A 17,374-nucleotide genomic window follows, 5' to 3' on the forward strand; every position below is an offset into this window, starting at 1 on the left:
CGCCATGACCTATTCTGACTTTTGTAATTCTAGCAGGCTTCAAGTCTTTAAAGAGCTCTTTGTCATGAGTCATATGGCTTGTGCATCCTCTATCAATCAGCCAAGCCTCAGTTGAAACGTTGCTTGCAAAACACGATGCCACAAAGAGTTGATCTTCTTCGTGTTCATCGACAACCTAGGTCCTAGGCGTATGCGTCATGCTGCTGCAATTTATTCTTCAATATAATTGCTTCGTGTCCGAGTTGGTTGCACTTACTGCACTTAGCATCCGGCCTTTTCCAACACTTATACGGCGCATGTCCATTCTTTCCACAATGCTTACAAGGAGGATAGTTTCCATTGAAGCTACCTGTTTTGCTTTTGTTGTTGTAGCGAGCTTCTTCTCCATTTGTTGGTTGGTTCTTCTTACTGTTTTTCTTTTTGTATCTTCCACTATCTTCATGATTGGCCGCCAAAGCTCCCTCTCTAATTCCAACTTCTCTCATAACCCTTCTTTGTTCTTGAGCCTGCAAGGAATTCAATAATTCCGCCGAAGTAATTTTTGACGGATCCTTGGTGTTCTCCAAAGTGGTAATGGTGGCTTCAAATCTTTCCGGTACAGTAACCAGAATCTTTTCACCAATACGTGAGTCTTTAAACTCGGAACCAAATAATCTTACTCTGTTTGCTATGTTCATAAGCCTGTCAAAGTATTCTTTGATGGTTTCCAATTCTTTCATCTTCTGTAACTCAAAGTCTCTAATGAGATTCAGCACTTGCATACCTTTGATACGATCATCTCCTTCATATTCTGCCTTGAGATAATCCCAGATGGCTTTTGCTGATTTTAGAGACATAATACGAGTGAAAATTGTTGAAGAGACTGCTGAAAAAAGACACGCCTTGGCCTTAGAATTTCTAGTTTTCTTGTCCTTGTGATTTTTGATTTGAGCCATTGTTGGGTTTTCGGGTAGTGGAAGAACTTCATAGTCTTCCTCGATTGCCTCCCAAAGATCTAAAGCTTCGAGATAAGCTTCCATCCGCACTGCCCACATGTGGAAATTTTCACCATTGAAGACAGGAGGTGGCATTGCCAAGAAATTTGAACTTTCTTCCATGTTTGAACTTTTGTTGATTCTAGTTGTGGTGCTTGAGTCACTTGAAACACTCACTCATAGAAATACTCACAGATCCCGCAAGAAAAAAAGGCTCTAGATACCAATTTGTTGGTAAATTTAAGAAGTACAAGATATTAGAAAGCAGAGAAGTGAGAAGAATATCGGCAGAAGAACTCTTTCATTGATGTCTGCACGTTACATTTAAGATCCCGTGTCAAAGAGCATTTTTTCCTTCGCTTTCTTTCTATATAGTTTATATAATGCATCAGACATACAGGTAGAAAAGGCAGGGGCGGTTGTACTATGTTAATAAAAAGTCATTGGCCTAGGCCCCCAAAATATGGGGGCCCCATTTTTTGATGTACTACTTAGGATTGGACTTTTAAAAAAAAATAGAAAAGTCATAATTTCAAACGGGTCATTGAATTGACATTTGATAAAACTACACACTTTTTACCTTTCCAATAAAAAGTAAAGTATACTTTTAAAAAAATATTTAAATTATGTTTTCCGTTTTTTTTACCTTATTATTCATTTCTTTTTATATTTGATATATTCTTCCTTCTCTCTTTCTCTTTTGTATTCCTTCTCTCTTTCTCCATTCTATTCTTCTATTCTCTCATTTAAAGATTAAAATTTTTTATTCATTTTATTGATAATTTCAACTTGAAGAGAAGATAGTTTATGATTTAAATTTTGGAAAAAAATATTGAGGCAGCCAAATATTTTTTGGAAATCAAGTCTTCATAGTTCTTGGATCGGGTAATATCATTCTAAATTCTAATATTATTTTTGTGTCTTTTGTTTCTTATATTTTTTTTATTTGATATTATAGAAAGTGTTTATATATTTATTAAAATTTTAATATGTCTACTAGAAAATATGAATCCAGTCATTCAAAACTTAAAAGAAAAAGAAAAGTTTATAATTTGATAAAATCTCAAAAAGGTGCTTTTGATAAATTTTTAGAAAATAATACCAAAATAAGATTAAAAAATATACGAAATTACTCTTTAGATGAACAAGTCACTAACTTAGTTGAAGTTGAATTAGGTAATGATATAATCCAAAAAGAAGAAGAAAAAGGGGAGGAAACTAATGAAGAATCGGATGTAGATTCCCAAGAAAATCAATAACTTATAAATGAATTAAATAATCATACTCCTAAAAACATATATGATCCTAGTCAATGGAATAATGTTGATACAAAGTTAAGAGATCTATTAGTAGAAAAGGGACCAATTAGAATTACCGAGACATGTTTTCCAAAGGATAAATTTTTTAGGCACTTTTCTACAACACATTATTTTCGAAAGTTGACAAATGGAGAAAGACATGAAAGAAGATGGTTAGTATATTCCAAAGATTTGAATAAAGTATTTTGTTTTTGTTGTAAGTTGTCTAATATGACTTTTAATGCTAAGAATAATAAATTAGCTAATGAAGGTAGTAGAGATTGGAAAAATCTTAGTACTAAGCTTAGAACTCATGAAACAACCAACCAACATATTACTAATATGAGTTCATGGATTGATTTAGAATTTATATTGCGTAACAATAAAACAATTGATAAAAATGTCAAGATCAAATTAATAGAGATAGAGAACATTGGAAAAGTGTATTGTCAAGAATTATTTCCATCATAAAAACTCTTGGAAAAAATAATTTGCATTTTTAGGGGGGCATATGAAAAAATCTATCAAGAAAATAACGGAAACTTCTTAAGTCTTATTGAAATGATTGCAGAATTTGACCCAGTCATGCAAGAACATATTCGACGAATCAAACATGTTGAAATTCATAATCATTATCTTGGACATAATATACAAAATGAATTAATAAATTTATTGGCAAATGAAATTAAGAATAAAATTATTGAAAAAGTTATAAAAAACAAAGTATTTCTCTATCATACTTGATTGCACGCCGGATACAAGTCATCAAGACCAAAAGTCTTTTGTAATACAGAGCGTAGATATTTCAGCAACTCCAATAAAAATAACCAAATATTTCTTAGAATTCTTAAAAGTGGATGATACAAGTGGAAAAGGTCTTTTTGAAGTTATTTTAGATGAAATAAAATGTATTGGACTTGATATTGATAATTTAAGAGAACAAGGATATGATAACGGATCTAATATGAAGGGAAAACACCAAGGAGTGCAAAAAAGACTTCTTGATATAAATCCTAGATCATTTTATACACCATGTGGTTGTCATAATCTAAATTTGGTACTTTGTGATATGGCTAATTCTTGTACAAAAGCTATATCATTCTTCGGAGTGGTACAACGTATATATTCATTATTTTCTTCGTCCACTAAGCGGTGGAAAATTTTAAAAGATAGTGTACCTAGTTTAACTCTTAAATCATTGTCACAAACACGATGGTAAAGTCATATTGAAAGTATTAAAGCAATAAGATTTCAAACTCCACAAATAAGAGAGGCTTTATTTAAATTAGTAGAAATTAGCGATAATCCAAAAATTAATAGTGAAGCTAATTGTTTAGCAATTTTTGAGCTTGAAAATTTTGAATTTTTATTGGGTATGACTATTTGGTATGATGTATTATTTGCTGTTAATTCAACTAGCAAAAGTTCACAATCAAAAGATATGCATATTGATGTCGCCATAGATCAATTAAGAGGTCTAGTTTCTTTTTTAAAAACATATAGAGAAGAAGGATTTACAACTGCTATGATTTCAGCTAAAGAAATTGCATTAGAGATGAATATAGAACCTGAATTTCGTAAAAAACGTGTAATTCATAGAAAGAAAGAATTTGATGAGAATGTTGATAATGAAATTACAAAATGTTTGATGAGAATGTTGATAATGAAATTACAAAATGTCTTGAAGAATCTTTTAGAGTTGATTACTTCTTATATATAGTAGATCAAGCCATCTTTTCACTTCAAAATAGATTTGAACAATTCGAAGTATATGAAAATATTTTTGGTTTTCTATTTAGTGGGAAAAAATTGAGATCATTAGATGACGAGAATTTAAAAAAATATTGTTTTAATCTTGAATGTTCCTTAAAACAAAATACTCACCCCAATATTGACGGGTTAGACTTATTTTTTGAATTAAAAGTGTTAAGGGAAATCATACAAGTAGAAGATAATACTCTAATCGAGATACTCAATCAAATAAAAAGGCTTAAATTTTTTCCAAATGATTATATTGCTTATAGAATAATGTGAACAATTCCTGTAACAGTCGCCTCAGCAGAAAGTTTTTCAAAATTAAAAATAATAAAATCTTATTTAAGATCAACAATGTCTCAAGAAAGATTAAGTGGATTGGCTATATTATCAATTGAAAAAGAATTATTAGAAGAAATCGACTACACAAAAATTACTAACAACTTTGCATCTCAAAAAGCTAGAAAAATAGGTTTCAAATAAAAACATGAATAATTTTATTTATTTTAAATTTAAGGCCTCTCATATGATTTTGGCCTTAGGCCACCAATGGGTTTGAGCCGCCCCTGAGAAGAGGGTAAATTTGCAAGAAGAAAACTATTTTGGGATTAAATTGTAACAAATGAAACTTAGGGGGAGACACCATTTTTACAGCATTTTTATTTTTAAAAAACATAATAACACATGTTGTGCAGCCATTGGCGACTGTCATGCAATCATTCTTTTGGCAACCTGTAGCATCTTTCTATACAGGTTATACAGCATCAGACATACATATACGCAAAAATGCATACACTTTCTGGGGGAGTGGAGTGGTAAGAATGAACCACTGCACATGACTGCGACGAGATGACACTAAGTGAGAATAGGACAGGGAAAATTAGTAGTAACTTCGATTTAATATCAAGGAAGTTGTAAATACATAAAAAGAACAAAAGAAGCTGCAACGAGACAAGTTTCATCACGTAGCTTAAATAATTACCTGATCTTTATAAACTCAAGAGAAATAAAATATATGTTTTACCTTCTCAGGGCACCCTTAAGGCAATCCCTCTTAACTTCAAAATGGTAGCAGGTGTGTTCTGTTTCTGTGTATGCATTTGAACACCCTCCATGCTTGGACAAGTAACTATCATACTAGCAAAGAAAAGAGTCAATCTGATATCCACATTCTTTTTTTTTTTGAAACAGGCAACTTAAAAAACCAAAATTTTCTGCAGATAATTTTTTCAGTGATATTGAGAAATAATCAGAGGACACCACAAGTATATCCAGAAGCAAGATAAGAACGACGCACCTCATTTTCATCAGGAAAATCAGTGCTTCCCATGAATAGCATGTGTTCTGAATGCATAACAAATAGGATGGATTACTTGAGTGTCGAGACGAATGATATCAAAATGCACATAACCAAAGTCAGTTTTGTTATATGATCTTCAGCATTAATGACGGAGAAAGTTGAATTTTAGAATAACATTTTGTTTGGGTAGGAAGAAAAGAAGATAAAAAGGAAATTGCAGACTGTAATAAGAATTTTTCATATAACGTGGTTTAAGAGAGAAGAAAAGGAAGAAAAAAAAATTAAATAAGTAGGGACGAAAAGAAAACTAGTATCTCCTCAAATTCCACAAGTAATTTCCCAGAAGAAAGGTAGACGGGCCAGACCCACCATCCACCGAATTCCAAATCGAGCACAACGGACTTATCAAGGATTCTTAGCTATCAAAAAAAGAAGAAGGTTATTTCCCTTTCTATTTGTTCCCCTTCTGCTGAATGAAGCACCTGAGAAAAAAACCTTTTGAAATTCCATACAGCCCTTGTAAAATGCTACTTTAATTCTCATGAACAGATTTATATTTTCGCTCAAGTGTCTCATGAGCTCAATCACCAAGATAACAAATCAAACTTCCATTCAAAGCTTAAACAATATGTTAAGGAACCATGCATGAATTGGACATCTTGCAATCATTTTACTTGGCAATGGAAAGATAGGCATCCTTTAAGAGAGAAGCCAAGAACTAAAGCTCAAGACTCCGGTGGTTTTTCAGATCTTCACAATTATGGTGCCTAGTACTTTATCACATTAGCCATTAATGGCAACAACTACATACCCAATGAAATCCCACAAGTGAAGTCTGGGGAGGATAGAATGTACGCAAACCTTACCACTCGTGGAGGTAGAAAGGTTGTTTCTGAAAAACCTTAGACTCAAGTACAGCAAATCCCGGTATAAAGAAGGAGAAGACAAGGAAGAGAATATAGCAAATAACAAGGAAACAGTGCAAAGAAAAAAAAGAAATGAATTTGCCTAAGTGAGGAGGGGAGACTCTCCGAGACTTGGCACAAAGCACTTCACCCGAAAAAGAACAAAGAAAGGGAAATCAATTGTTTAAATTGTCAATGAATTATTTGAACCATTTTTAATATGGACTAATTTCTTAAACCATCATAAAAATAAACCTTTTCTAGGTCTTAACCAAGGGCATGTGATGTATACTTCTAAAGATGTAGCTTCAATATGATTATGCATGAAACCATGGACGATGTCCGACATTAAGAAGGTGACACAAGTGTAAAAAAGTCTAGCCAAAAAAATGAGCAGTTCAAACATTGATTTCCAAACAAGGTTCAATTGTTTTCGGAAAAAAAAAAAACAAGGTTCAACAGTTTCCAAGCTAATTCTACAATTTCATAGAGCAGCAACAAAGGAGCATCGGTCGAGTTTGCCCCAGGCCATGCTATTCAATAATATTGGAAAAATGGCAGTGTAAGGTAATAATTGTGAGGGGAATTAAACGATGCAAAATGTTTTTTGTGAGTCTTACAATGAATCCTTGCAGACCTACTTTGTGTTGTTCATATTCATAGGAGATCTGGACCTTGTTCCGAGGGGTGAGCATGGTACGGTATCGTATGGAAAACTTCGATTTTGTATTTTCTATTTTTAAAAATACTATACCATTACCATTCAAAATTAATTCGGTATGATTCGTTATTTTTAAGTTCGATTTCGGTATTTTGTAGTATGATAAATTGGTAACCATAGCTTATTCGACTTCAACTAACATATACTTAGAGAGTTATCAAGTTGAACATTTCAAGAAACGTCTCAATTATATCAAACTACCACCTTACACGTGTAGAAAGATTCAAAAGAAAGTGTACAAACAATTCCCATCATTAAATCAATTACACATAAAGGACATATCAATCAAGATAGAGTAATCAAAGTTTTTAAAGTCTAAACAACATTAGCCAAAATTAAGCACAGTCCTATTGTACAATCTTACGCCAAAAATGGTGTGATATGTAGGACTGCTTAAAAGACAATCCTCTGTTAGATATAACGTGACATTAAATGAGACGTGATATGTAGTTTTGTACTTGTACTAATTTATATATTTGTTAGTATTAATATAATATATATGGATTATATATGTTACTAATTACTTTGGTACGCTATTCAGCATTTCGATATTTTTTATAAATACTTAATTCCATTTTGAATACCAAATATTTTTAAAATGGATACCAAATACCGTAATACCGAAACTACAGTATCAGAAAAATCATTTTTAGCATCCTACCTATGAGAAATATAGGGAAAAACTATTATTGAATTGTGTCTCTACATTATTACACAGAGACTCTATTTATAGACACTACAATACAATCCTTTACCAAGTAGGATACTATTTATTATTCCTATTCCTATTACTATTCATATTCATATTTATATTCATCTTCCTACTCTAAGTAGGATTGTATATACCTATTCCTATTCTAACACTCCCCTTCAATCTATTGCATACAAGTCATATATACCTAGCTTGTTACAAATGTAATTAATATGAGGACCGGTGATGGGCTTAGTGAGATATCTGCAAGTTGATCACTCGACTTCACGAAATTGACAGTCAATCTCAATGTGCTCAATCTTCTCATGAAATACTGAATTTGATGCATATTGCCACTCAATCTCAATGTGTTTGATCTTCTCATGAAATATTGGACTTGATGAATAATGTCGATAAACGCCCTTGGGTACTATCCATCAAAGTCATACGAATGCCCTCATAGTGACAAACCCCAGCAACAATCTCTCCCCCTTCAGCTTCCACTCCTGATTCTCTCTCCTGCCCCGGTGATAAACTCCTGAATTGCAGTGTTGAACTTTCCAAACCAAATTTGAAAAGACTGTTTCAGACCATAGAGTGACTTACAAAATCGACATACAAGGTTACCAAACTCCCTCTAAGCAACAAAATCAGGTGGTTGCTCCATATAGACTTCTTCCTAAATATCACCATGGAGAAAAACATTCTTAATGTCAAACTGATTAAAAGGTCAATGGAGAACGACAACTATAAATAGAAAAAGGCAGACATATGCTATATTAGCCACAGGAGAGAAAATATCACTGTAATCCAATCCAAATATCTATGTGTACCTTCTTGTTTTTTTGGGGCAAAAGTAAATCTGAAAAAGAAAGAAAACACTGCTGGAAAATTCATATCACTCGAAAACAATGTAATGGTCACTGAAAAGTGCTCGAAATCTGGTATAAAACATATGGAACGCCTTAAAATCAAGAGATGAAAAGATCTTAAACAAGAAAGCCACCGTAAAACTAACTGGAATATGCTCATGCGCTAGATTATTAGATTTGATGGTTGAAAGTTGTCACAATTTGAGAAATAAAATTATATTTGGTAGGATCGGAATGATGGCACAACCCTACTGAGGAAGAGAATGATATGGGTAGGGTCGGAATGATGGCACGACCCGACACAAATAAGAAAGTAGTCACTGAAAAGATGGCACGGTGCTACACAAATCGAATATGAAAAATTAGTTACCGAAAAAATGGCACGGTGCTACATAAATCGGATATGAGAAAGTAGTCACCGGAAAGATGGCACGGTGCTGCACTAATAAGATATGAAAAAATAGTCACCAAAATGATGCACGGTGCTACACAAATCAGATATGAGAAGTAGTCCCGAAAAATGCACGGTACTACGCAAATTAAATATGAAAAAGTAGTCACTGAAAAGATGCACGGTGCTACGCAAATTAGATATGAGAAAATAGTCACTTGAAAGATACATAGTGACCTCGACTTTTGCTAACATAATCATTGGCCAGACGGGCGACATATATGAGTAATAGCCGCCCGCCAGTAGCGGAAGCTCTTTGATTTTCTATCGAGAGAAATAACCTCACCCAATTCACTCGGAATACAAAGAGGTTCACACAAATGATAATGTATCACTTGTGTCCCACCGTTTCTCCTCCTACACAAAACTCTCAAAGCCCCTAGGACTACATTGTGAATTCTACCATGTTAGAAGGAATGAACCTCTATTTATAAAGTCATAAACTTTTTCCTACAAGAAAAAAAACTAGCCAAATATGGAGACTTTGTGTTTTCCTTTTAGGAAAAGGAAAATCCAATTATACTAGAAAGTCAGGGCAAACACCCAACAATTCTCCCCTTTGGGCTGAAATTCTGACAAAATAAATTTGTTCCACCTTCTTCATATAATCTTCAACAGGTTGCATCTCCGTCTACAAATCTCCTCCATCAAATCTTTGTCTCACACAGAGAACCTCTCTGACAATTTCTCAACCAAAATATTCTTCATTACTGTAAAATAAGTTACGTTTAGACTAAACTCGCCAAGATGAACACTCATTTTTAACCTGGTTCATCAATTGGATCATGGAACCATTAAACCTAGCTCTGATACCATATGAGAAATATAGGGGGGAAATATTATTGAATTGTGTCTCTACATTATTACATAAATACATTATTTATAGACACTAAAATATAATCATTTACCAAGTATGATACTATTTATTATTCCTATTCATATTCTTAGTAGGATTGTGTATATCTATTTCTATTCTAACACTACCGAAGTATGAACACTCCTACTTGTTCCAAAAAATATTTAGAGTGTAATGAAAGAAGATAGGGTGTCGTACGTAAAAAAATCATATATTTTTGCTAGATTTTCTACGTTTTGGTATATTACTTTGTATACAGGTGTTTTTTACCCTTCATCAATTAAATTTGTTTACTTTGTCACGAAAAATATTTGGGTGCAATGGGTGATTCCAGCATTACTGAAAGTAGCAGTATGAAGATGGCAATACGAGAACACCAGGAATTAACTTGAATGCATATGGAACATAGTATTGTTAAGCATCCTTGCTATAGGTGATTGTGGGAGAAAGGAAATAGTGTTTTTTAAACCAAGCATAGAACAATAGATGTAATGAAATATAGGGTCTTATTGTCTTACAATTGCTATATTCCTGGTGTAATATGCAGGTACCAAGATGTATAGCTATATCCCAATATAGGCTACAAAAGAACTTTGTACTGTTGTCGCCTTGCTTGATCAAAGACATATCGACTTTTGCCGCAAAGAGGTCTCTCCATCTTTTTCCAACTCCTTAATACGGTTACACTTCATAGAATCTAGATCAATTTTAGTTTCAACTGCAGATTTGACTCGTCGAGTGCAGTAAGCTTCTCCAGTCATGCCAACAACTTCCTTATTCTAATTTTTGATGTCTTCATTCAATAGCTTCAGTTTTACTTTGCTAGGAGAGCATCTTGTCTCCCCTGTACCTCATAACACTTCCACCTTTAACAACTAAATCAACAAACTCTTCATGCTCCAACCACATCTTTTAATTTAAAGAATCATTTTCCCATTCTACCAATTCCCACACCCAGAATAGAACAATACGACAATGGTTAGAACAAGATCTTACAAGAACCCTTTGTTTTTAAACTTGAAGAAATCATTTCAATCAATGTTATCAAAAGTAAAAAAGGGTAAAAAAGATCTAAGGTCAATAGGAGCTTTAAGCACAAATAAAGTATGGCCTTTAGTGATAAAAGGCACAATTAGAAAAAATATATATATATATAAATATATATACATATCTGTTTAGTCACAAATATAAGTATGAATAACAAATATATGGACAAGGAAATTGAATTGTTTTTATGATAAAGTGAAATACGAATAATCTACTGTCCCCTCTTCAGGAAAGACACTCATTCGCGAGGAAAAGTTTGTCTTGGAGCCTTAATGACAACATTGAAGAGCACATTAAGAGAGGCAAAGCGCTAACATATTTTGAACCTCGCTTCAGGGTTTAAGCCCGCTTTAATCAGGCCTTTGACAACACTGGTTTCAATTGTTGGATACAAGGAACCTGTCAATCCTCGAAGTAAAATAGTCAACTTCACCCTTGAAACAAATAAATTGCACACCATGTAAAGGACAATGTATTAAGAGAAACTCTTCAATGGTTTTTGAGAAATCTACCATAAACCTAACATTGTTGGCTCTTGCATTTCTTTCCTATAAAACTTGTGAAATTTAAATCCCCTCCAACAATACACAACGCCACTTCCCATCCCTATAGCAGCCCCATTCACGACAAAGCTACTATTTTCCGATCACAGAGTTCATAAATATCAATAAACATAAAATATATCTCGAGTTCAGTTCTTGCATTAGCGAAATGAAAACTCTACAATTTATCATTACATTTCCACCTCTTATCCAAGAAAACTATGATACCCACCATTACATCAAAATTCTATGATGTCCACCATCTATCAACCCTTATTTGCCTCATAAAAGAACAATCAACACTCTTCACTTTTTCTCCAACAAACAATTGATATATGAGTTCCATTTTGACCATATCTGTTTCTCTTTATCATTGAACCCCTTACGTTGCGGCGACTTATCTTCAAGCTCATGTTTCTCACTTCACATTTCTACCTCCGCCATAATTGACATTTAACTCAAGTAGTTTCAACTTCATCTCACTGTTCTTTTTCGGCAAAGAGCTTTTAGAAAAGGACTCCATTTTGTAGATTATATTTCAATTCGTACCAGCAAATCAAGAAGCTCACTTTCAAATTGGATTGTCTCACTCCAAGTCTTTTAGGACCCATTTTGGCCATAAGAATTATTCACTTTCCCGAAATAAATTCCACTTTATATGAAAATCAATGTTTAGCAATGAAAATTTCAAATCCAACTTGAAGTTGTATTTCAAATTACGGAAACAACTTATAACTTGTTTGGAATTATTATTATTTTCATTTTACCTTAATTTTTTGGTTTTATAAGAATAACCCCATCTTTTATTTCAGCCACGAACCAGCGACAGGACTAACAGTGCTGCTGCTGCTTCTTGTCAGGTGATTGGGAAATGCATGCTCAACGAATAGAGATTGTTCACACAATGTGGAAGAAATATCTTAAAGAACAGCAATTTAGTAGTGTTGTTGATTTTTTGTACTAATGATCATATAATGTAATAGATTGGATCCCATATACGAGCTATTACATGCCCTTACACTTCGTCAGATTTAGTCAAGTACGGTGGTTAGTCAAGTACGGTGGTTTTGCTAGTTTTCTAATTCAAGGAAATTCAAACATGAAGAAAATTCCATCCAATTCTTTAAATCCAATGAGAATTTTTTAATTTCTATCCATCTATTTTTTAATTTCCCAACAACTAAGAGCAACATCTGGAATCACCAAAACACCAACTAAACAAAGATACAAGTATTCTATTCTTAATCTGAGGGTGTTTTTGTCAACCAAGAATATATTACTACATTTTCCTTCTTCAAAGATTTTGATTTCTTTTGGCCAACTTGTTATCTGAGCAACTTGGACATAACTCCACTTCATCAGACATAGACACCTCATTAAGACATCAACCTATCTCCACCAATTTGATGAATTTACCGGCATAATCCAGCCACCCACAAACTTCCACCAATCCCTAGAATGATAACAATAGAAGTTCGACTAATATTCTTCCATTTTCTATAAATACTTCCTTTTTCCTTCGAAGCCAGCACTTATGTAGTTGCAAAATAATGCAATATCGAAAGCAGAAAAGAAATCATAATTCTAGGAACAACAATAAAAGATAGAAAAGATAGATTGATTGATACAAGAATGGAAATAATTGATAAACACTATTTGATAGCCAAAACTCTCAATTAAGCAATCCAAAACAAGGCCCTTATCTCTTAGGAGCCGTTTGGTAGTGTATTAAAAGAAATAATGCATGCAGTAGCTTTGTGTATTAGTAGTACCTTGATTGGTATACTTTTTGAGCCTATGTATCTTGCATTAGTTATACGGTCTATTGTGTATTGAGGTGTGTATTACTAATACATGAAAATCCATGGTATTAGTAATGCAATGAATTTTAATACATGCATTAGTATGGTTAAAAACCCAATTGTCTCTCAAAATCCTTTTTTACATCTTTTCCACCATATTTGTAGAGGGTATATTTGTAAATAAATATTTTTAAAAAAAAATACGCAATGTATGTTATTTTTAATACACCAAACCAAACAATGCATAAGAAATATTTTTTGCATAATTAATGCAAGCATAACTAATATAAACATTATTAATGCAAGCATTACTAATACACTCTATTTAACATTATTCTTATACGCCCTGCCAAACAACCCCTTAGAGATACCTTCAAGAAAAAGAACTCCTCAAGCAAATTATTCCTCTCGATAACCTTCACCGGGAATGATCTCTCAAGCAAGCAATCTCAACAACACTGTTTAACAACAAAAGTCATGGTCCTACTCTCTCAAGAGTTTCACTCATCGAAGTCATAGTTAAGCCTAAATGAGCTAGTCTCAACTATTTATAGCCTAAGCTAGGGCACTCCAGGAACTGAAAAGGTAGCTCAAGAATGCACTGGCAATTGACATATGGTGCATTCATGGTGGTCTTATAGACCATATGTGCCATTCATAGTCAGTAGGTGGCTCCATAGCATCAAGATAAAAATATGATCCGTAGGTTGCAATTATGACAAAGCTTTTGACTTATGGACCGTATGTGGGATCTAAGAACCGTAAGTTGTGCCATTGGTAAGACACGAAGCTTATCGAATGACCCCGAAATCCCCGATTGCCAAGTATGATGGACCTATGCATCGTCAGGGGAATTCACAGCTTGTATGTCGCAACCGTACTTCAAGTACATCTGGCCTTCAACTTGTAACACAATGTACGTTCTATAGATGGATTTTACGGATAGTATGTCACACATGCGAGTAGCTAAAATTCTAAATTTTCTTCCTCTAACTTTTCTGATTCCATAATTTTCTTTGACCCACTTCGATTAGTATTTACCCCTTTTGGATCTAAAACACACATTTTCCAAGACTTTAAAGTGGGGTGTTAGATCAAACTTATACTTTTTGCTTCTCCTTCTTCAAGAACAATTATGAACTTCAAATTTTGCAACTTCTTCACATCTTCTTGGAATTCTCTCAAACTTCAAATTCTTGGATCCCATTTACTAGGCAAAAAATCTCAATAACTTTGAAGCTCAAAATCCCACTCAATTTTCAAGGCCCAAAGCTTGTTCTTCAATTTCTTCAAACCCAACAATGGTAGAATCTTCAAATCAAATCCAAATGACTTGAAATTACATATTCAGACTCAACTAACACTAGGGAATGCAAATTTAGTGTCAAAACAACAAACAACACCAATTTGAAACAAATTCTCGAATTTGGACATATATTTTGAAATATTTTTTGTTATAGTCCTACTCTCTCAAGAGGTTCACTCATCAAAGTCATATCATATCAAAATCAGCTAAGTCTAGATGGGTTATTCTCACCTATGTATAGTGTAAGCTAGCTATTACATAAATACCCAAAAGTGGCATTCTAGAAATTGCAAAAGTAGCCCAAGATTGCACTATTAGTTGACATAGTGTGGGCTCAAATGGTCTTATGAACCGTATGAGCCATTTACGGTCCGTAGGTGACTCCATAGCATCAAGACACAAGTTGGTAGTGTCCATTCTCGACATACAATTCAAAGCATGGGCCATATGTTATGCTCCGGACATATGTGACTAACAATCAACATACCGTTCAGAAGTTGCATTTTCCAGCCATATGTGACTTACAATCAACATACCGTTCAGAAGTTGCATTTACAGACCATATGAAGGTGGAGTCTGCAATACATTCTTCTTCCTGCTCCAAGTATTCTTCTAAATGGAGCCTTGTACATCTATTCTAGCATGTTCTTGGACTTCAAGCCTTCATTCCAAGCTCCTTTCAAGCCTCTGAAGTAGCGACTTGATGAAAAGTCCTTGAACTCATATCCCCGAAAGTGAATGGCAAACGATCTGAAATCCAGTGGATAATAAGCTCGCTCTTCTAACACCCAAGATATTATAACTTGTCAAATGTCATTAATTATATTAACAAATTCCATCCTTCATTCAATAATCTCAAACCAATTTTCCCCAGTTCTGCAACTTAGAAGGATTTATCCCAGAAACAGAGAAGGCGACTTAGAAGGGTTTATCCCAGAAATAGAGAAGGTATTTCTTCCCATAATATCTAAATAGTTCCACAACATTTACCTTTCTCTTCGTCGCAAAACTAGGCTTAAGTTATACCTTCCTTTACTTTTCCTAGTCTCTCCTCCCCCTACTATTCTCACTGCATAATAGCTGGCCAGGCAACTCTTGATTCTTTTTTTATAAGGTAAATAATTAGGTAGCTCTCGGTTCTTTATTTTGTTTGTTAAAATCTGTCCATAAAAATTATATAGTCTCCATCTTTTGAATCTTATGTTTCCCAATAAAAGCTACTTAACCCCCTTTCACTTACCGGTGCAATAAGGTCTCCACATGCTTTGGCCAACAAAGAACTAGGCATGCTATTTTCCACTATTCTCGCAAGTCAGAACAACGGAGAAACAAACTAATAAGAGAAAATTATATACCTAGCTAATCCACTATGTATGTTTCATCTTTACCCATGGGACCATGATAGTAAGTAGCAGTCAGTTTTCCCTTTCCTTTATCAGTTACAAGACTTACCATGCTTTGGTAATCCATTCAAACCCCCACTCCTCACCCATTAATGGTTAGAGAAACAATACACCCTAATCTATGAAGCAATTAAGTAGATGTCCAAGCAAGAGTCAACAACTTGTACTCTTGATGAACAATATAATCAATCAGCTTGCCTTGGTGTTCTCCGTCAATGCCAATTTGCACAACCACAACAAGATTTGTGAAGGACAAAGTATTTTAATAATAATATATACAAAACTAACCAAGAAAATGTGCAAGACCCTGAGCATCATAAGGATCAGAGAAACTGCCCGTTCTTACACACATTGCAGCGGCTGCCTACAAAATGCCAACAAATAAACCAAGCATGAAAAAAATAAGAGATTGCATAGCAACATATACCTAAAAACATTTGTTGATTATAATTCCATTAAACTGACCTTTTTCTGTGAAGCTCTTTTACTCTCTACATCTCTAACTTCACTTTCTTCTTCATCAGCGTCATCACTTTCTTCTTCTCCTTCTTCGCTATCCTCTGTTTCCTCATCCTCTTCGTCTTCACTTCCTTCATCTTCTTCGGCTTCGTTGTTTTCACAGTTCCCAGAATGTTCTGGAAGTCCATCCGGGTAGATATCAGGATCGTGAACAAGAAGAGCACAGAGACCATTAGGGAGTTGAATGTATCTGTACAAACGCTTATCGTTCGGAGATTTTTCTACTATGTCATCCGCTGTAAAAGTACGGCCGCCGAACGCCATTGTTTTCAAGTCGAATTACACTCTCTGCGTCTGTGAGAGAGAGGAATTAGTACGTTAGCGTCTATGCTTTCTATACTCGTAACTCTCTCTCAGAATCTCTGCACAGATTACTCTGTTCAAGGTATTCTCTAGGCTCGGTGTTTAAGCAATCTTTTCGCTGACCCACATTCTAGGGTCTAATTCCGGCTCCTACTTTCCCATTTGAACGTCACCCAAACCTTCAAAATATAATTCAGAGCCTGTTTGGATGGTCTTAAAAAAAGTAACTTTTATGTATGAAGTGCTTTTAGAATCTTAAAGTGCTGAAAGTTATTTTTATAAATAAGCAGTTGAGTGTTTGGATAAAAGTGCTTAAATAAGGAAAATTATGTGAATTTTAGGGTTAAAAGAATAAAAAGGGTAGTTTGGGAATTTAGTTAAAATATAAGGGATATAAAAGTAATTTCCATGGTCAAAGAAAATGACTTTAAGCACTTAGGAAAAAAAAAGTTAGGAATCCTAACTTTTCATTTTTGACTGACTTTAAGAACTTTCTGGCTTAAAGTTAGCATTAGGCAAACACGTCCAAAAGCTGAAAAGGGGCTTTAAGTTGGTTTTGACCAACTTAAAGCCAATCCAAACGGGCTCTTAAATTAAATAAACAATTATTCTCTCACTGATATATTTTG

At 34.0% G+C, this 17,374-nt stretch overlaps 1 protein-coding gene and 1 pseudogene across 3 annotated transcripts in view; one reads left to right on the plus strand and one right to left on the minus strand.

Moving 5' to 3' along the window:
• LOC129882533 (nardilysin-like) overlaps nucleotides 1-16,892 on the minus strand; it is a 63,602-nt gene extending 46,710 nt beyond the window's left edge. The window contains exons 1-4 of one of the 3 annotated variants that reach the window (XM_055956873.1): nucleotides 16,389-16,892; nucleotides 16,212-16,287; nucleotides 5,325-5,371; nucleotides 5,052-5,164 (exon numbers count right to left, since the gene is read on the minus strand). In XM_055956873.1, coding sequence (XP_055812848.1) covers nucleotides 5,052-5,164; nucleotides 5,325-5,371; nucleotides 16,212-16,287; nucleotides 16,389-16,706 — 554 coding nt within the window. In that variant the 5' untranslated portion in view covers nucleotides 16,707-16,892. The remainder of the gene's footprint in view (nucleotides 1-5,051; nucleotides 5,165-5,324; nucleotides 5,372-16,211; nucleotides 16,288-16,388) is intronic. The other 2 variants (XM_055956874.1, XM_055956875.1) reach the window with 2 other exon arrangements.
• LOC129881383 (uncharacterized) lies at nucleotides 2,421-3,491 on the plus strand (annotated as a pseudogene).
• Nucleotides 16,893-17,374: the final 482 nt, after the last annotated feature.

Source organism: Solanum dulcamara, chromosome 3, assembly GCF_947179165.1.
Source record: "Solanum dulcamara chromosome 3, daSolDulc1.2, whole genome shotgun sequence".
Lineage (NCBI taxonomy): Eukaryota > Viridiplantae > Streptophyta > Magnoliopsida > Solanales > Solanaceae > Solanum > Solanum dulcamara.